This window comes from Nymphaea colorata, chromosome 5 (genome assembly GCF_008831285.2).
Source record: "Nymphaea colorata isolate Beijing-Zhang1983 chromosome 5, ASM883128v2, whole genome shotgun sequence".
In the NCBI taxonomy this organism is placed as follows: Eukaryota; Viridiplantae; Streptophyta; class Magnoliopsida; order Nymphaeales; family Nymphaeaceae; genus Nymphaea; species Nymphaea colorata.
Genome location: NC_045142.1, coordinates 1,139,171 through 1,151,872, shown reverse-complemented (window position 1 = coordinate 1,151,872; position 12,702 = coordinate 1,139,171). Strand labels below are relative to the sequence as shown.

General features: G+C 38.4%; 2 protein-coding genes across 3 annotated transcripts; both read left to right on the top strand.

Moving 5' to 3' along the window:
• LOC116254299 (RHOMBOID-like protein 1) lies at positions 1-6,176 on the top strand. The gene is made up of 6 exons (XM_031629609.2): positions 1-1,012; positions 2,880-3,043; positions 4,415-4,578; positions 4,676-4,935; positions 5,578-5,704; positions 5,794-6,176. Exons 1-6 carry the CDS (start codon positions 714-716, stop codon positions 5,914-5,916), a joined length of 1,137 nt encoding a protein of 378 aa, XP_031485469.1. The 5' UTR covers positions 1-713; the 3' UTR covers positions 5,917-6,176.
• Positions 6,177-9,121: 2,945 nt separating this feature from the next.
• Positions 9,122-12,592, top strand: LOC116254298 (L-ascorbate oxidase homolog). 2 transcript variants are annotated; one of them, XM_031629607.1, is made up of 7 exons: positions 9,122-9,226; positions 10,004-10,161; positions 10,271-10,380; positions 10,479-10,749; positions 10,848-11,668; positions 11,861-11,939; positions 12,101-12,592. In XM_031629607.1, exons 2-7 carry the CDS (start codon positions 10,033-10,035, stop codon positions 12,326-12,328), a joined length of 1,638 nt encoding a protein of 545 aa, XP_031485467.1. In that variant the 5' UTR covers positions 9,122-9,226; positions 10,004-10,032; the 3' UTR covers positions 12,329-12,592. The 2 variants fall into 2 exon arrangements, with proteins under 2 accessions (XP_031485467.1, XP_031485468.1); XM_031629608.1 differs by having other exon boundaries at positions 9,204-9,324.
• Positions 12,593-12,702: the final 110 nt, after the last annotated feature.

The following is a 12,702-nucleotide window of genomic DNA, read 5'->3' as shown; positions in this document are numbered from 1 at the left end:
TCGTCCTCTCCGAAGCGAGAAGTACAAAGAGGGGAAGCCAAGAGAGAGGGGGAGAGAGAGAGAGAAAGTTTGGTGGACGAACTCTGCTTCGAATCCCAGACGCTTCGCTTTCACGCTTCCCTTCCTCCAGCTCCTTCTTCGACCTCCCTCCCCACCTACTCCTGATTCTTCCCTTTCCCGACCATTTCCTTCTCTGGAACTTCTACATTTGCCTTCTCCTATTTCATTCGAAATCTCTCCCTCTTTCCCTTTGTCTCGCGCTCAGATTTTGGTTTGAAACCTTATTATTATTGTTCTTTTTTGCTCTTGGACTTGATTCATCGGTCTGGTTTCTATTTTCTGGTAATCGATTGAAATGTCCGGGTCTTGATTCTTTTCCCAGGGGATTCTTCTTCTTTTTCGTGTTGATTCTTTCGTAATATATCACAATTTGTTGTGATCGATTTCGCTGCCCTGGTTCATTTGCTCCAGTGGAATTTTATGCGTTCCTTTTGCGTTTTTCTTCGCTGATACTTTTCTGTCGTTCGACTCTTTTCCTTCGTGCTGGTGTTTTCTCTCTGTTTATGGTTCCCTTCGTCAGAATTATTTCCTCGTTGGAGTTCGCGAGTCTGTGCAGTTCGTGATCGCAATCTTAGTTCTTTGTCAATCGGACTGGTTGTCCATTTGATTTTTCCTTTTTGGGGGAGGGGATTCGAGGGTCTTGTGTCGTGTGAATGGGGAACGAAGGACCGTTCGATATCGAGGGAAAGGCGACCCCGCATCGAGGCGGGAACGTGGTTCATCCGGTCGAGGGCAACACGGGAGTGTATGCCGTTATTGATCCTCAGCCTCCCCGGAGTTGGTTCCCTTGGCTCATTCCCGTGTTCGTGCTTGCCAATGTCGCCGTCTTTGTGATCACCATGTACGTTAATAACTGCCCGAAGAAGACCGGGAACTGTGTTGTTGGGTTCTTGGGCAGATTCGCGTTTCAGCCAATGAAGGAGAACCCATTACTTGGACCTTCTTCCATGACGTACATACCTCTCCTGTCCTCTGCATTGTGTTCTTCATTTTGCTGACTTCTTTTTCCATTTTATCTCTTGTTAACATTGTTGTCTTGATGAATTTGTGCCCCCTTTGCTTGTCTTGCGAATGCTTGTGGATTTTGTGATTTTGCAAATCGCAGTATTTTAATTTCCTAGTTTTCCTATTTGAAATTTTCACGGGGTGTTCTTGTGCTTTCTCGCATGTGCGTGCAAACAGTCAAACACGCATGCATTTAGTTAATGTTGGCGAGTCATGCATAGTTATCAACAGGGTAAACCAGCAGCAGGTCTCCCACCCCAAGGTTGGTTTATCTGCTATCATAAAAGGCTTAGAATTGATACTACTCTGCAATTAGCACATCCCGTTCTGCATAAGCATGTGCACACACAGGGACAAACCAGACCACCTAAATTCATGTGAAGAAAAATTTTAAACAAAAGATTCACATGCAAACATGTTTATGTCTACTGATTTAGTATAACATATCTTTTTACTTCAAGTTATTTAATGAAAAATAATGATATTTCTACTGCCAAAAGTGTTCTCTGAGGAATGAATTTTTCGATGTTTAAAATAATATATTTGAAATCCGCCAAGTGATTGACTTAATGTACATTTTCTATCAAATCACTTTTAAGATATTATGGCAGGTTCAATTGTATACTTCACACACACAAACTTGCACTAGTGTCCAGGGCATATTAGGCTGTTGACCAAATTATTTAGCTTAGGATCATTTCAGCTCTATTTTCTAGTTGAGCCAGTTGTTGTGGTAAGTTGCCTGTTGGGCCTTGTGTGGTCGATAGATCTTTTGGCTACTTACTATTGATCAACTAATGTTTATAGTTGCTATCTCGTTACTATGGTGTGAAAGTTTAAAGCAGCAAATGCCTGTGGTTTATTTGTCACGACGTTTCAGCATTTTGATTTTTCTTGCATTCTCTTGATGAACATATCAAAAAGCGAATTGTGGAAAATATTTTAACAGTGACATTTACAGAAAATTTAGGAGAACAAATATCAAAATGTGATAAGTTAAATTTTATCACGTAGAATCACAGATAAATTTTTTCTACACTCTCAAGAAAGCATTTACATTTACAATTTGATTGTCAGTTTGTCACCATATGCAGTATCAAATATCATGTACATGGGGCCTTAATGTTGGTTTTTTATTGGATTTTGTCTTGGTAAAGTTTCTTTGTTCAGTCCATCATTTTGTTTTAAAGATTGGCAGTGTTTATTTAAAAAACTATATGTGAAAAACCTGGACAAAGGCGAATCACTCAGTTGGCTAGCTTGCCTGTCTACCACCTAGTACTTCATTGTTATTGTAATGAATGAGAAAAAGGCGCACCTGGAATTGGATGAATTGTCTAGATCCGTTAGGCTGTTTGCTTTGTTTAGCTGAGTCTCTTGCCCTCTGTGATTTATATATGCTTTTCTCATAGAGTACGCAAGGAGTTGAATTTCTACTAGTTCTTTGAGTAATTTGATGGTCTTTTCGCTGCTCATTTTAATATTGGTACATAAATTGGAGAATAATATTTTTCATATCAATCATTTTAAGTTGTTAGCATGCTGAGATGATAATCTTAGAATTAATTGATGTCCGTCTTTTGATTGTTTTTTACTTTAAAATATGGATGTTTATATTACACTGAAATTTAGCTTGGTCTGCTTCTGCAGTCTCAACAAAATATATCACATTCATTGTTTTAAAGTTTAGGAAATTGAGATATTAGTTCTTAATACTGGCAGACCTTTGCCTTTGACAGTTCGTGCTTTAACATATGTGCATTTATATTTGGCAAATATGATGTTACCTGTCTAAACGTTAGCCTCTCATGCAGTCTCGATAAAATGGGAGCTCTTGTGGTCAGCAAGGTGGTGCAGGGACATCAGGGGTGGCGTCTCATAACCTGTATTTGGTTGCATGCTGGAGTTTTCCATATACTTGCAAATATGCTAAGTCTTCTCTTCATTGGAATACGACTTGAGCAAGAATTTGGTTTTGGTATGTCTTATATCTTTATTATGTATTATCAGCTTTAGGGAAATTGATCTGATATTTTGGTGCAGTTGCATTTTATTATCATTTGTTTTTACATTACCTGTTGTGTATGTGTAACCTACATGTAAATTTGTCAGTAAGAACTGAATGTAATAATCTAGTATTATGTAAAGTTAGGACTACCTATGGCAATGGCATGATTTCTGGGAAACGGAAAAGCTAGAAATTAATATTGTTTCTACTAATAGGTCTGGTTCATCTGGAGATAATGAAGTATGATATTCTTTTAATGAATAGCTAGACAAAAGCATCCTGAAATCCTAGTCACCCGTACTAGGTCCATTTTTTTATGCACACCTAGCTTGCATCAACCAACGAGTCGGGTACCGTCAGACTACATTTGGTACATATTTTTTCCTTGTTTCAGTTTCTTTTTTAAGATGATGTTTTTTTAGAACATTTTCATCTTTTTACTGTTTTACTGCATTTATTAAACTGTTTTTAGTATTTAACTACATACTTCTGCAGTTTAATACTGGATATGTTTGCTGTTTATAACTTTATATGCTGTGTTGTTTATAAGTTTTGTTAATCGGTAAACAAGTTTTCTTATCTGTATATTGACAGAATGCTACAGTTTGCCATTTAGGATGTAACTTTTGGTCGGTAATTTTGTTATTTGTTAATTGATAACTTTGTCTTGTTTGGGGACGATTTTGTATTTTATTTATATAGATTTTGTATTATATTTATGTGTGTGTGTGAGCATACACACGCTTGCCGCACATGTGACATAGCTGAAATCATTTTTTGTGCATTCAAAGTAAAACCTTTGGGCTTTCTTAATCCACTTGAGATTTTAGATTGTGATGGCAATTTGGGGTTTATGGCTTTATGCTGTTGCCTTCCATGTAATTTTTGTAGAACTAATTTTATGGAGAAAGAAAAATGGACTCCAGAGTTTAGAGTTGCTTCGTTTTCAAGATTGAGTAAGTCTGAGTTTTCCCTCTTGAATGTTACACATGTAACTTACAGGGGAGAAGAGATTTACTTGATGAATGAGGAATTTATCATATCTTTGTTCTGATTTTAGGATATGGCCTTTGTATCTCATGATTTTGGTTTAAAGATGTGATTAATTTTTTGGTATAATATGTTACTGTTGTTTGTGATATGTCCTTTTTGTGCGGTTACATTAGTGGGAAAATTTGTATCATGCATTGGCTGTTAAATGTTCAAGGATGTACTTTCATATTCGGGAAAAAAAAAACATGCTGTTTTGAAGTTCAAAATAGTTAAATGGGACTGCATGTTTCATTTTGTGTCTCTACTCTTTTGTCAGTGGTTTTGTCTGAAGCTTTTTATCTTTCACAGTGAAAATTGGCATTTTATATATTTTTGCTGGATTTGGTGGGAGCCTTTTGTCTGCCCTCTTCATCCAATCAAGCATTTCCGTAGGTGCCTCAGGGGCACTTTTTGGTCTACTAGGAGCTATGCTTTCTGAGCTTATCACAAATTGGACAATCTATGCAAATAAGGTATCCTTTACTCCCTGAATTCATGTGTGTGTTTGCCAATGCACATGTTACACGTTAGGGTAGCTATCTGACCCCCTTTTGACTGTTTGCATTTCAGTTTGCAGCTTTGTTGACTCTCGTGTTTATCATTGCAATCAATCTAGCAGTGGGTATCCTTCCTCATGTTGACAACTTTGCTCATATTGGAGGTTTTATTTCCGGATTTCTTCTTGGATTTGTGTTTCTGGTTAAGCCTCAATATGGATGGGTAAGCCGAAGACATGTACCTCGTGGATATAATAGGCCATCCGTCAAGTCAAAACACAAGGCCTATCAATACATACTATTGATAGTTTCGTCTCTCCTCTTAATTATCGGGTAAGCAACACAATTGCTTCTCATGTTGTGAAAAGTCCTTTCTATTTTCATTTTACTCGATATTAGATCAGTTTTCCTCCATAGAAAGGTTAACAATCTGAACACGCTTCTTTTTTATTCTATGTGTCTTTGCAATGCTTTCACTGAACTTAGGTTGCAGTATTTTCCTTGTATTTTATCACATAATCTGATTACTTTGCTTTTTGTATGGTTCTATACAAATTGGAAATTCAATCATCATATGAAATTTAATCTGATGAATTGAAATCTCAGCTAAAGAAGTGTCTTAAAAGGCCATAGTGCTGGCTTTGGAGTAGCGAAGCATCTGATTCAATACTACTTGTATTTACCCATCTACGGGTATGTGGCATCCTTGATGAGTGAAAAGTCCATGTAACTCTTACATGGTGGGCTTTGGCACTGACATGGTTGTTTGCTCCTGCCAAGTTTTTTTACATTTTGCTCATTTGTTGACTAAATGGTTAGTTGGCCCCACGTTTCTGCATATATGCTGCTTCCATGATGTGGCATCCAATTTTTGGTTTGTGCCAACTCCTAGTGGATTTTTCCTGCTAGTATTCTCGTTCAACATTATTCAATTTTCTTCTCAAGAGGGGACTAATATCTATTTACATTTAACAGGTATTCTGTCGGTTTGGCTATGCTTTTTCGTGGTGTGAATGGAAATGATCACTGTTCCTGGTGCCAATACTTAAGCTGCGTGCCTACTTCCAGATGGAGCTGCAAAGCTCAAAACATTACTTGCTCGGTAAGTTGGTGTAACCCTTGGACATGCTATCTTATTTCATTATGTGACCTAGTGACATGGTATTGAACAGAGCATTAAATTTTTTGCAGTCCTTACAGTCAGATAGTCAGTTGAGCTTGACGTGCTTGAACAATGGGAGAATGAATTCTTATTCTTTGGCAAATGCGACACAAACTCAGATAACATCTCTTTGCTCTCAGCTATGTAGTTGATAGGACTGCCATTGAGGAGAAAGGTTGGGGTTTTTCAGACTGGCGGCAATTGAAGAAGACCTTCATTCTGCAATGAAGACAGATATGCACCATGTGCTGACGTACAGCAGGTGCATGCGTGCTTTCTTCTCTGCCATCATGATTTGATTCCATTTCTTATAATGGGGTAAACCAGTTTTAGATGTATATTTTTACTGGATAGTAGCTGAAAACGGTTCCATTTTTAGCTTATGTAAGATAGCAATTCTTTTGCATCTTTATATGATTGTTTTATTGTTTACTTATTGCCTCAGCAAGTAATCTCCTTCGGTGTCTAGACATGAACATTGAACCTCAAGAAACCTGGCATAACTTTGCGTTCACTGTACGTCAAAGAAACTAGCATAACTTTGCGCCAATGTGATGCTGTATTAGGTGCTGCGATATTCTGTGCATACCAAATCGGAGTATGGGACTGCTGTAAGCCAACATTTTCAACATATAGAACGATTTGAAAATAAAAAATAAATTATTGGTAAATGCAGAGGATTTTTTGTTTCTAGCGGTGAGAGCCTGTCATGGTTAGAAGACCAAAGAAGTGACTTTTTCATTTTGAACGAGTCAGAAAGAAAACCGAGGCCTGCACCTTCTTGGGAGCAGAGTATAAATCCGCCCCAGGTTGCACGCGGCTCTGACTTGCGCAAGGGGTGGCCCTCATTCTTATTTGAACCATGACTATCAAAGGCCTGCTCTACTATATACAGGTTCTATAAATCAAATGTAGCCGGCCAAAGAACATGGTAAATCTTGTTCCTTCTGAAAGTTTCCTGGTCATCAAATTAGAAAAAATCATGGGGACAGAGGAAACCCAGCCGGCGGACCTTTACACATTTTGTTCATGTCGTAAGGCAGCCATTCTAGGGGAATGCTGTGCACAAGACAATTTAAGGCCCATATCTTGGTGCAAACTCTCTGTCCACAAGAGCAGCCAAATGGTCATATATTGAGATTCTTTTCTTTTATTTCTTTTTTCTTGTTTTCATGGGAAGTATTTGAAAATACAGTTGAAGTTTTGGCAACAACAAAGAAAAAGTACAAATTTTAAATATTATTCAAAATACGACCTCGTTTTTGCCCCGGTATTCTAAATCACATTTTCATTAGTTTAACCTTGAATATTTAAAGTGAATCCATTAGTCAAAAGTGAAATTGTTAAACACTTGGTAGAAAATTTTCACTCTATGCTAAGTGTTAGCCGTCCGTTCACGTTTCGTCCGTCCATGTGAAGAAAGTTAAACAGGAAGATGAATACCAATGAATTTTGTTTTTCCATGTTTAGTTCATTTGAATACTTCCAACTCACCATTCAATAAAAAAGGGTAGAAGAAAAAAAACGTTGTCGAGGAGATACACGAGAGGCACCTTGACGCCACTTAACGAGTGCAGCCTTGGAGTGGCAAAGAATGGTGACGTAAACGTTAGGGAATTTTTTTTTTTATTTTTAGAAAAGAGATCATTTTTGTGATTTTTTTTTTAAAAGCACTACATTTTTCGTAAAAGCTTTAAAATAAGGAAATTTTGTTCCCCTAAAAGCAAAAACTAAAAATGCTTGGTAAAACAATAAGAATGTGGGCTCACAATAGAGAGTAACAGTGAAAAGAGAAGGCAAAGAAAATGTTTTCTATTTTTTCAAATAAAAGGAAAATTACTTCAGTCTCTTATTTGACAGCTTTCATGGAAAGCATGGCTCGCATTAAAAGTGTAGTGCCGTTTTTTAAATCATGAGTAAAAGGTAAACCCATAAATGAAAACTTTACTAAGATGTAAAACCAAGTTTGTTGTGAATTGTTTAAGAAAATTTCTACTTTGAAGCCTACCTTTTTCTTGTAATTTGAAATTAGTTTTATGTTTCAAGGTTGAAGTATTGAATATCACCTAATAACATTCGCTCAATCACTTGACATTTGCAATTTGTGTCAAGGTAATTGAGTCTTTTTACCATCGCAGGTGAAAGAACATAATATCCAATGCACCTCTTAGTTTTCATGGTAGTAGGTGCTTAATCCGTTCCTACATTTCTATATTTAAAGGCCTAAAATAAGATTCTGTTAACCCAAAGAACTGAAAAATGTAAGCTGCAAGTTTTGTTCTACAATAAGTTGGATCAATGAATTACGTTCGCCTCCTTTCAGTTTACAATTTTTTGCCTCTCTTAAAGCTAAGAGAACATCCTTTTAGATTCTAACTTTTGCGTTTACCACGACAAAATAAAGAATAGACTCTCTCAAGTTAAATTTATCGTTATGTAAACACATAAATATATATATACATATATGTCATTTTGTTTTTTTTTTGTACAAAAAAAAATATTTTATTTGTGACTAAATGGTAGCATCGGATGTAGCATAGTAGTTTTCTTTTTTGATGCACTTTTAAATTTAAAACTCCTCACAAGACCAATTTATCGAGATTCTTTTACATATGAGAAGACTAGCTTTAGTAATAGATAAATACAAGCTTATGGTATTTTTTGTCAATTTTTTTTACCTTTGCCGAAAATACAGAAAGTATTTTCTTACTCTATATGTTATTAAGTTGTCATTAAATGTTGGAACAAAATAAAATTTACCTTTTTTTGTTTTATTATTGTCAAGAGGGCATAATTATTGTTTTAAATTCGGAGAAATTTTGATTTTTTAAAAAATTATTGGTCTATGAAAAATCTTCGCATGGATGAATCCATTGATATTCTATTTTTTTATTAAAGAAATATTGATAATAATACATTTTACAATATAAAAGCATGGTATTAGGACTACAAAAGATAAATATAATATTTTTCCAAGACGCTACTAGCTTTTAGCAAGATGTGGTGATTTGATGGATATTATATCTAGTGTACAATATCACCAAAAAAAAAAATCACTTCCCTCGATAATTAAAAAGACATAATAATTTTTGCCTTAAATTTGAGCAGAAAGCAATTTTAATTGGAAGACTTGAACTTTCTGACTCTGCCACCGAAATTTCTACGAGATCTAAATATAGACATATCCGTATTTGGACAAGGCTCGCCATTTTTGCTGAACAATTTCAACCATCGATGAAGAGAAGTTCATGGGCGGTCCTAAAAAGCGGTTTGGAACATGTGGGGAGGAGTCTTCTAACACAGCAGCCAACCGTTCGGCTCAAAAGTAGCGTTTGGTTACTGCCACAACCTGTTTCTCAAATGACTAACAGTTCACAATCGTCAGACCTCATGCAATCTATATAAATAAACTTTATTGGAAGGAAGAAGAGAAAGTGGGGTAGCTCCGATCTGCTTTGCATGGTAAACTAGATCCTCCTCTTCTGTGTTCTTCTTCTTCTTCGACCGTCATCGAATTTCAGCCTCTGTGCCTGAGATTTTCGTTACAGATCTGCTTGGTGGTAATGGTTTGCTGATGGGCGTTTGAAATTGGCAAATTTGATTTGCATGTGGTGTTTGAAACTTCTTAGCTTCTCGTGATTCGTGAAATCGAAGAATTCTATTCTGTTCCCCACAAGTACAAAAGTTAATAGCCTTTGATTTTTAAATCTCGATTGTGAAAGTTTAGTGCTTAATCTTAAATCTGTGATTTTTTTATTATAAATGTGATGGTGCAATAAAAAACAGACATGCCCAAGGTTTTCTGAATCACATTTACATATGATGTTTTTTGTTTCTACGAAATTTCCTTTCATCATCAAGAAATTCAGCTGTTTTTGATGTTTCAGGAGATGCCAACTTTCTTCTTTATTATTATCTATCTTTTGAGCGTCATTTTGCAGCATGGTAATAGAAAGAACAGATCAATCAACACAGCATCTAAGCAACAAGCTAGAAAAAACTCTTTACTGCCAACTTTTGCTTGCTTTATCAGAAAAATGACATTTCTCCAATTTTCGTGCATATTCAGACGCGTCTTTTGCATATATTAAAGAATAGATCCACTGAAATGGTTAAGACGAATTAAAATTTGCCTTGTTGATTTCACATAATTGTTCCTTTCATGACTAATTTAAGGAAATAAAACTGAAAGCCTAGGAGTATTGACGTGTTCTTTGGTTCTTCTTCATCGTGTAACAGATACAGGAAAAAAAGTAGAGTTGAAGACAATGTCGCCTCTTTCTTTGTTAGCCGTATTTCCATTTCTCTGTCTCTGTGTTATTGCGGAGAACCCTTACAGATACTTCACATGGGATGTCACGTATGGCACCATCTCCCCACTTGGAGTTCCTCAGCAGGTTCTGCTTCATTAACTTTCCCATACAACTGCTGTTCTTCTTTCTGCTCTGATACACCTTACTAAAGAATTAACACAAACTTATTCTCTTCTGTGATTCTGATAAACAGGGAATCCTGATCAACGGTCAATTCCCCGGTCCCTGGATCAACTCCACCACCAACGACAACATTGTTATTAATGTCTTCAACCACCTTGATGAGCCTTTCCTGTTATCTTGGTAGCCTCTCTCTCCATTGGCAGCCTTCTCTTCTTCTTCTTCTTCTTCTTCTTCTTCTTCTTCTTCTTCTCATGAATGTGCTTGTTTCCTGTGCACAGGAATGGTGTTCAACAAAGGAAGGACTCCTGGCAAGATGGAATGCCCGGAACAAACTGTCCCATCCTTCCTGGGACCAACTTCACTTACCACTTCCAAGTGAAGGACCAGATTGGCAGCTACTACTACTTCCCTTCCGTCGGCCTCCAGAAGGCATCTGGTGCCTTCGGCGGCCTCCGCATCAACAGCCGCATGTACATCCCCGTTCCTTTCGATCCCCCCGCCGATGACTTTACCGTCCTCGTTGGCGACTGGTACACCAAGTCCCACAAGGTAATCCCGGAGACGATCTTAATTCTTCTACCATCCTCCATGGCGAAAACTTCTAGCCCCGCCGTTGTTGGTTCACGCATCTTCTTGGCTTTGTACAGGTCCTGAGACAGATCCTTGATGACGGAAAGTCCCTCGGCCGGCCTGCCGGAGTGCTGATCAACGGCAAGACTGGTGAACAGGCAGACAAGTTCACAGTCGAGCCCGGCAAGACTTACAGGCTCCGCATCTCGAACGTTGGAATCAAGAACACGCTCAACTTTAGGATCCAGGGTCACACCATGAAGCTCGTCGAGATCGAGGGCTCGCACACCATGCAGAACGAGTACGACTCCATCGACGTTCACGTCGGCCAGTCCTTCTCCGTCCTCGTCACGGCGAACCAGGCCCCAAAGGACTACTACATCGTTGCCTCGACCAGGTTCACCCGCTACTCGCTCAACGGGACGGCCGTGCTACACTACTCCAACGGCAAGGCCGGGTTGTCTGGGCCGATCCCTCCGGCACCCATCGGCATCGCCTACTCCATGAACCAATTCCGTTCTTTCCGCTGGAACTTGACGGCTAGTGCTGCTAGGCCGAACCCACAGGGCTCCTACCACTATGGAAATATCAACATTACTAGGACCATCAGGCTGGCTAACACCATGGGCTATGTCAATGGCAAGCTCAGGTATGCCATTAATGGAGTTTCATATAAGCAGGCCAGGACTCCATTGAAGCTGGCCGACTACTACGGCATGGGCAGCAAGGTCTACAACAACCAATCCATCCCTGACGAACCGCCTAAGCGCAAGGCGATCACGATCCAGACCGCCGTCGTCGAAGGCGAATACCGAACATTCATTGAGATAGTGTTTGAGAACTTGGAAAGGAGTCTGCAGACCTATCACCTGGATGGATATTCATTCTTTGCTGTTGGGTAAGTAATCATCTTGGCTTCACTTAGGACATGTTTGCTTCAATTGGATCTTTGTTAAAGGTGAATTTTCAATCAAATTAGATCCAACTAAGATACCGTTTAGTTTATGTGTTCTACAGATCTTGATTTTGATGAATGAAATCTGATTCTTGCTTCATTTATGTTTGTGATTCCTGTTTTCTGCTTCATTAGGATTGGAGCAGGAAGATGGAGCCCTGAGAAGCGAAAGACCTACAACCTTGTTGATGCAGTGAGTCGCACCAACATCCAGGTACATACTTTGAACTTGGTCCCATTTGGATTTATGGCCAAATTATGAACTTGGTCATGTTTTAGATTGATGCCCAAAACCTATAGACCAGTATTGGTTATTAAAAGGATAGAAGAACTGGATTTTCTGTAACTCGGATTGGCGAATCCTTGTGCCTTTAGGTGTACCAACATTCATGGGCTGCCATTCTGCTCACAATTGACAATGCTGGCATGTGGAACCTGAGGTCTGAAGAGTGGGAGCGCCAATACTTGGGCCAGCAGCTCTACATCCGCGTGCCTTCGCCGTACAAATCTCTCCGGGACGAGTACGACATGCCGGCGAACGCCCTTCTCTGCGGCCTGGTCAGCAACATGAAGAAGCCGGTCGTTGAGACTCTCAAACAATAAAGAAGTAGCTCTTGGTCCTCGGTGTGATGCTCAAAATTGTGGCCATGTGTTCCCTGACTGGTCCAGTTCAATTTAGAGCATCCATGAAACGAATACAAGTATATCGAGTCTGTAATAACTATTTGTATGGAGTTTTTCATTTTTTTCTAAGCAGTTTGGGGTTTTGCCTGTATCACTGTTGTGAAATGAATCACACCTAGAGTTTGATTTTCTCATTTGTCAATCTTCTGTTTCAAACGATGATTATGAGATGTCTCACAATTATATGTTGTGCATGGCTTTTGATAATGCCAAACAATTATATTATCTTGATCAAATGCTTTCAATGAAATTTGCAGCCCAATTGTGATAGGTTGGCAACATTGAAACAATAT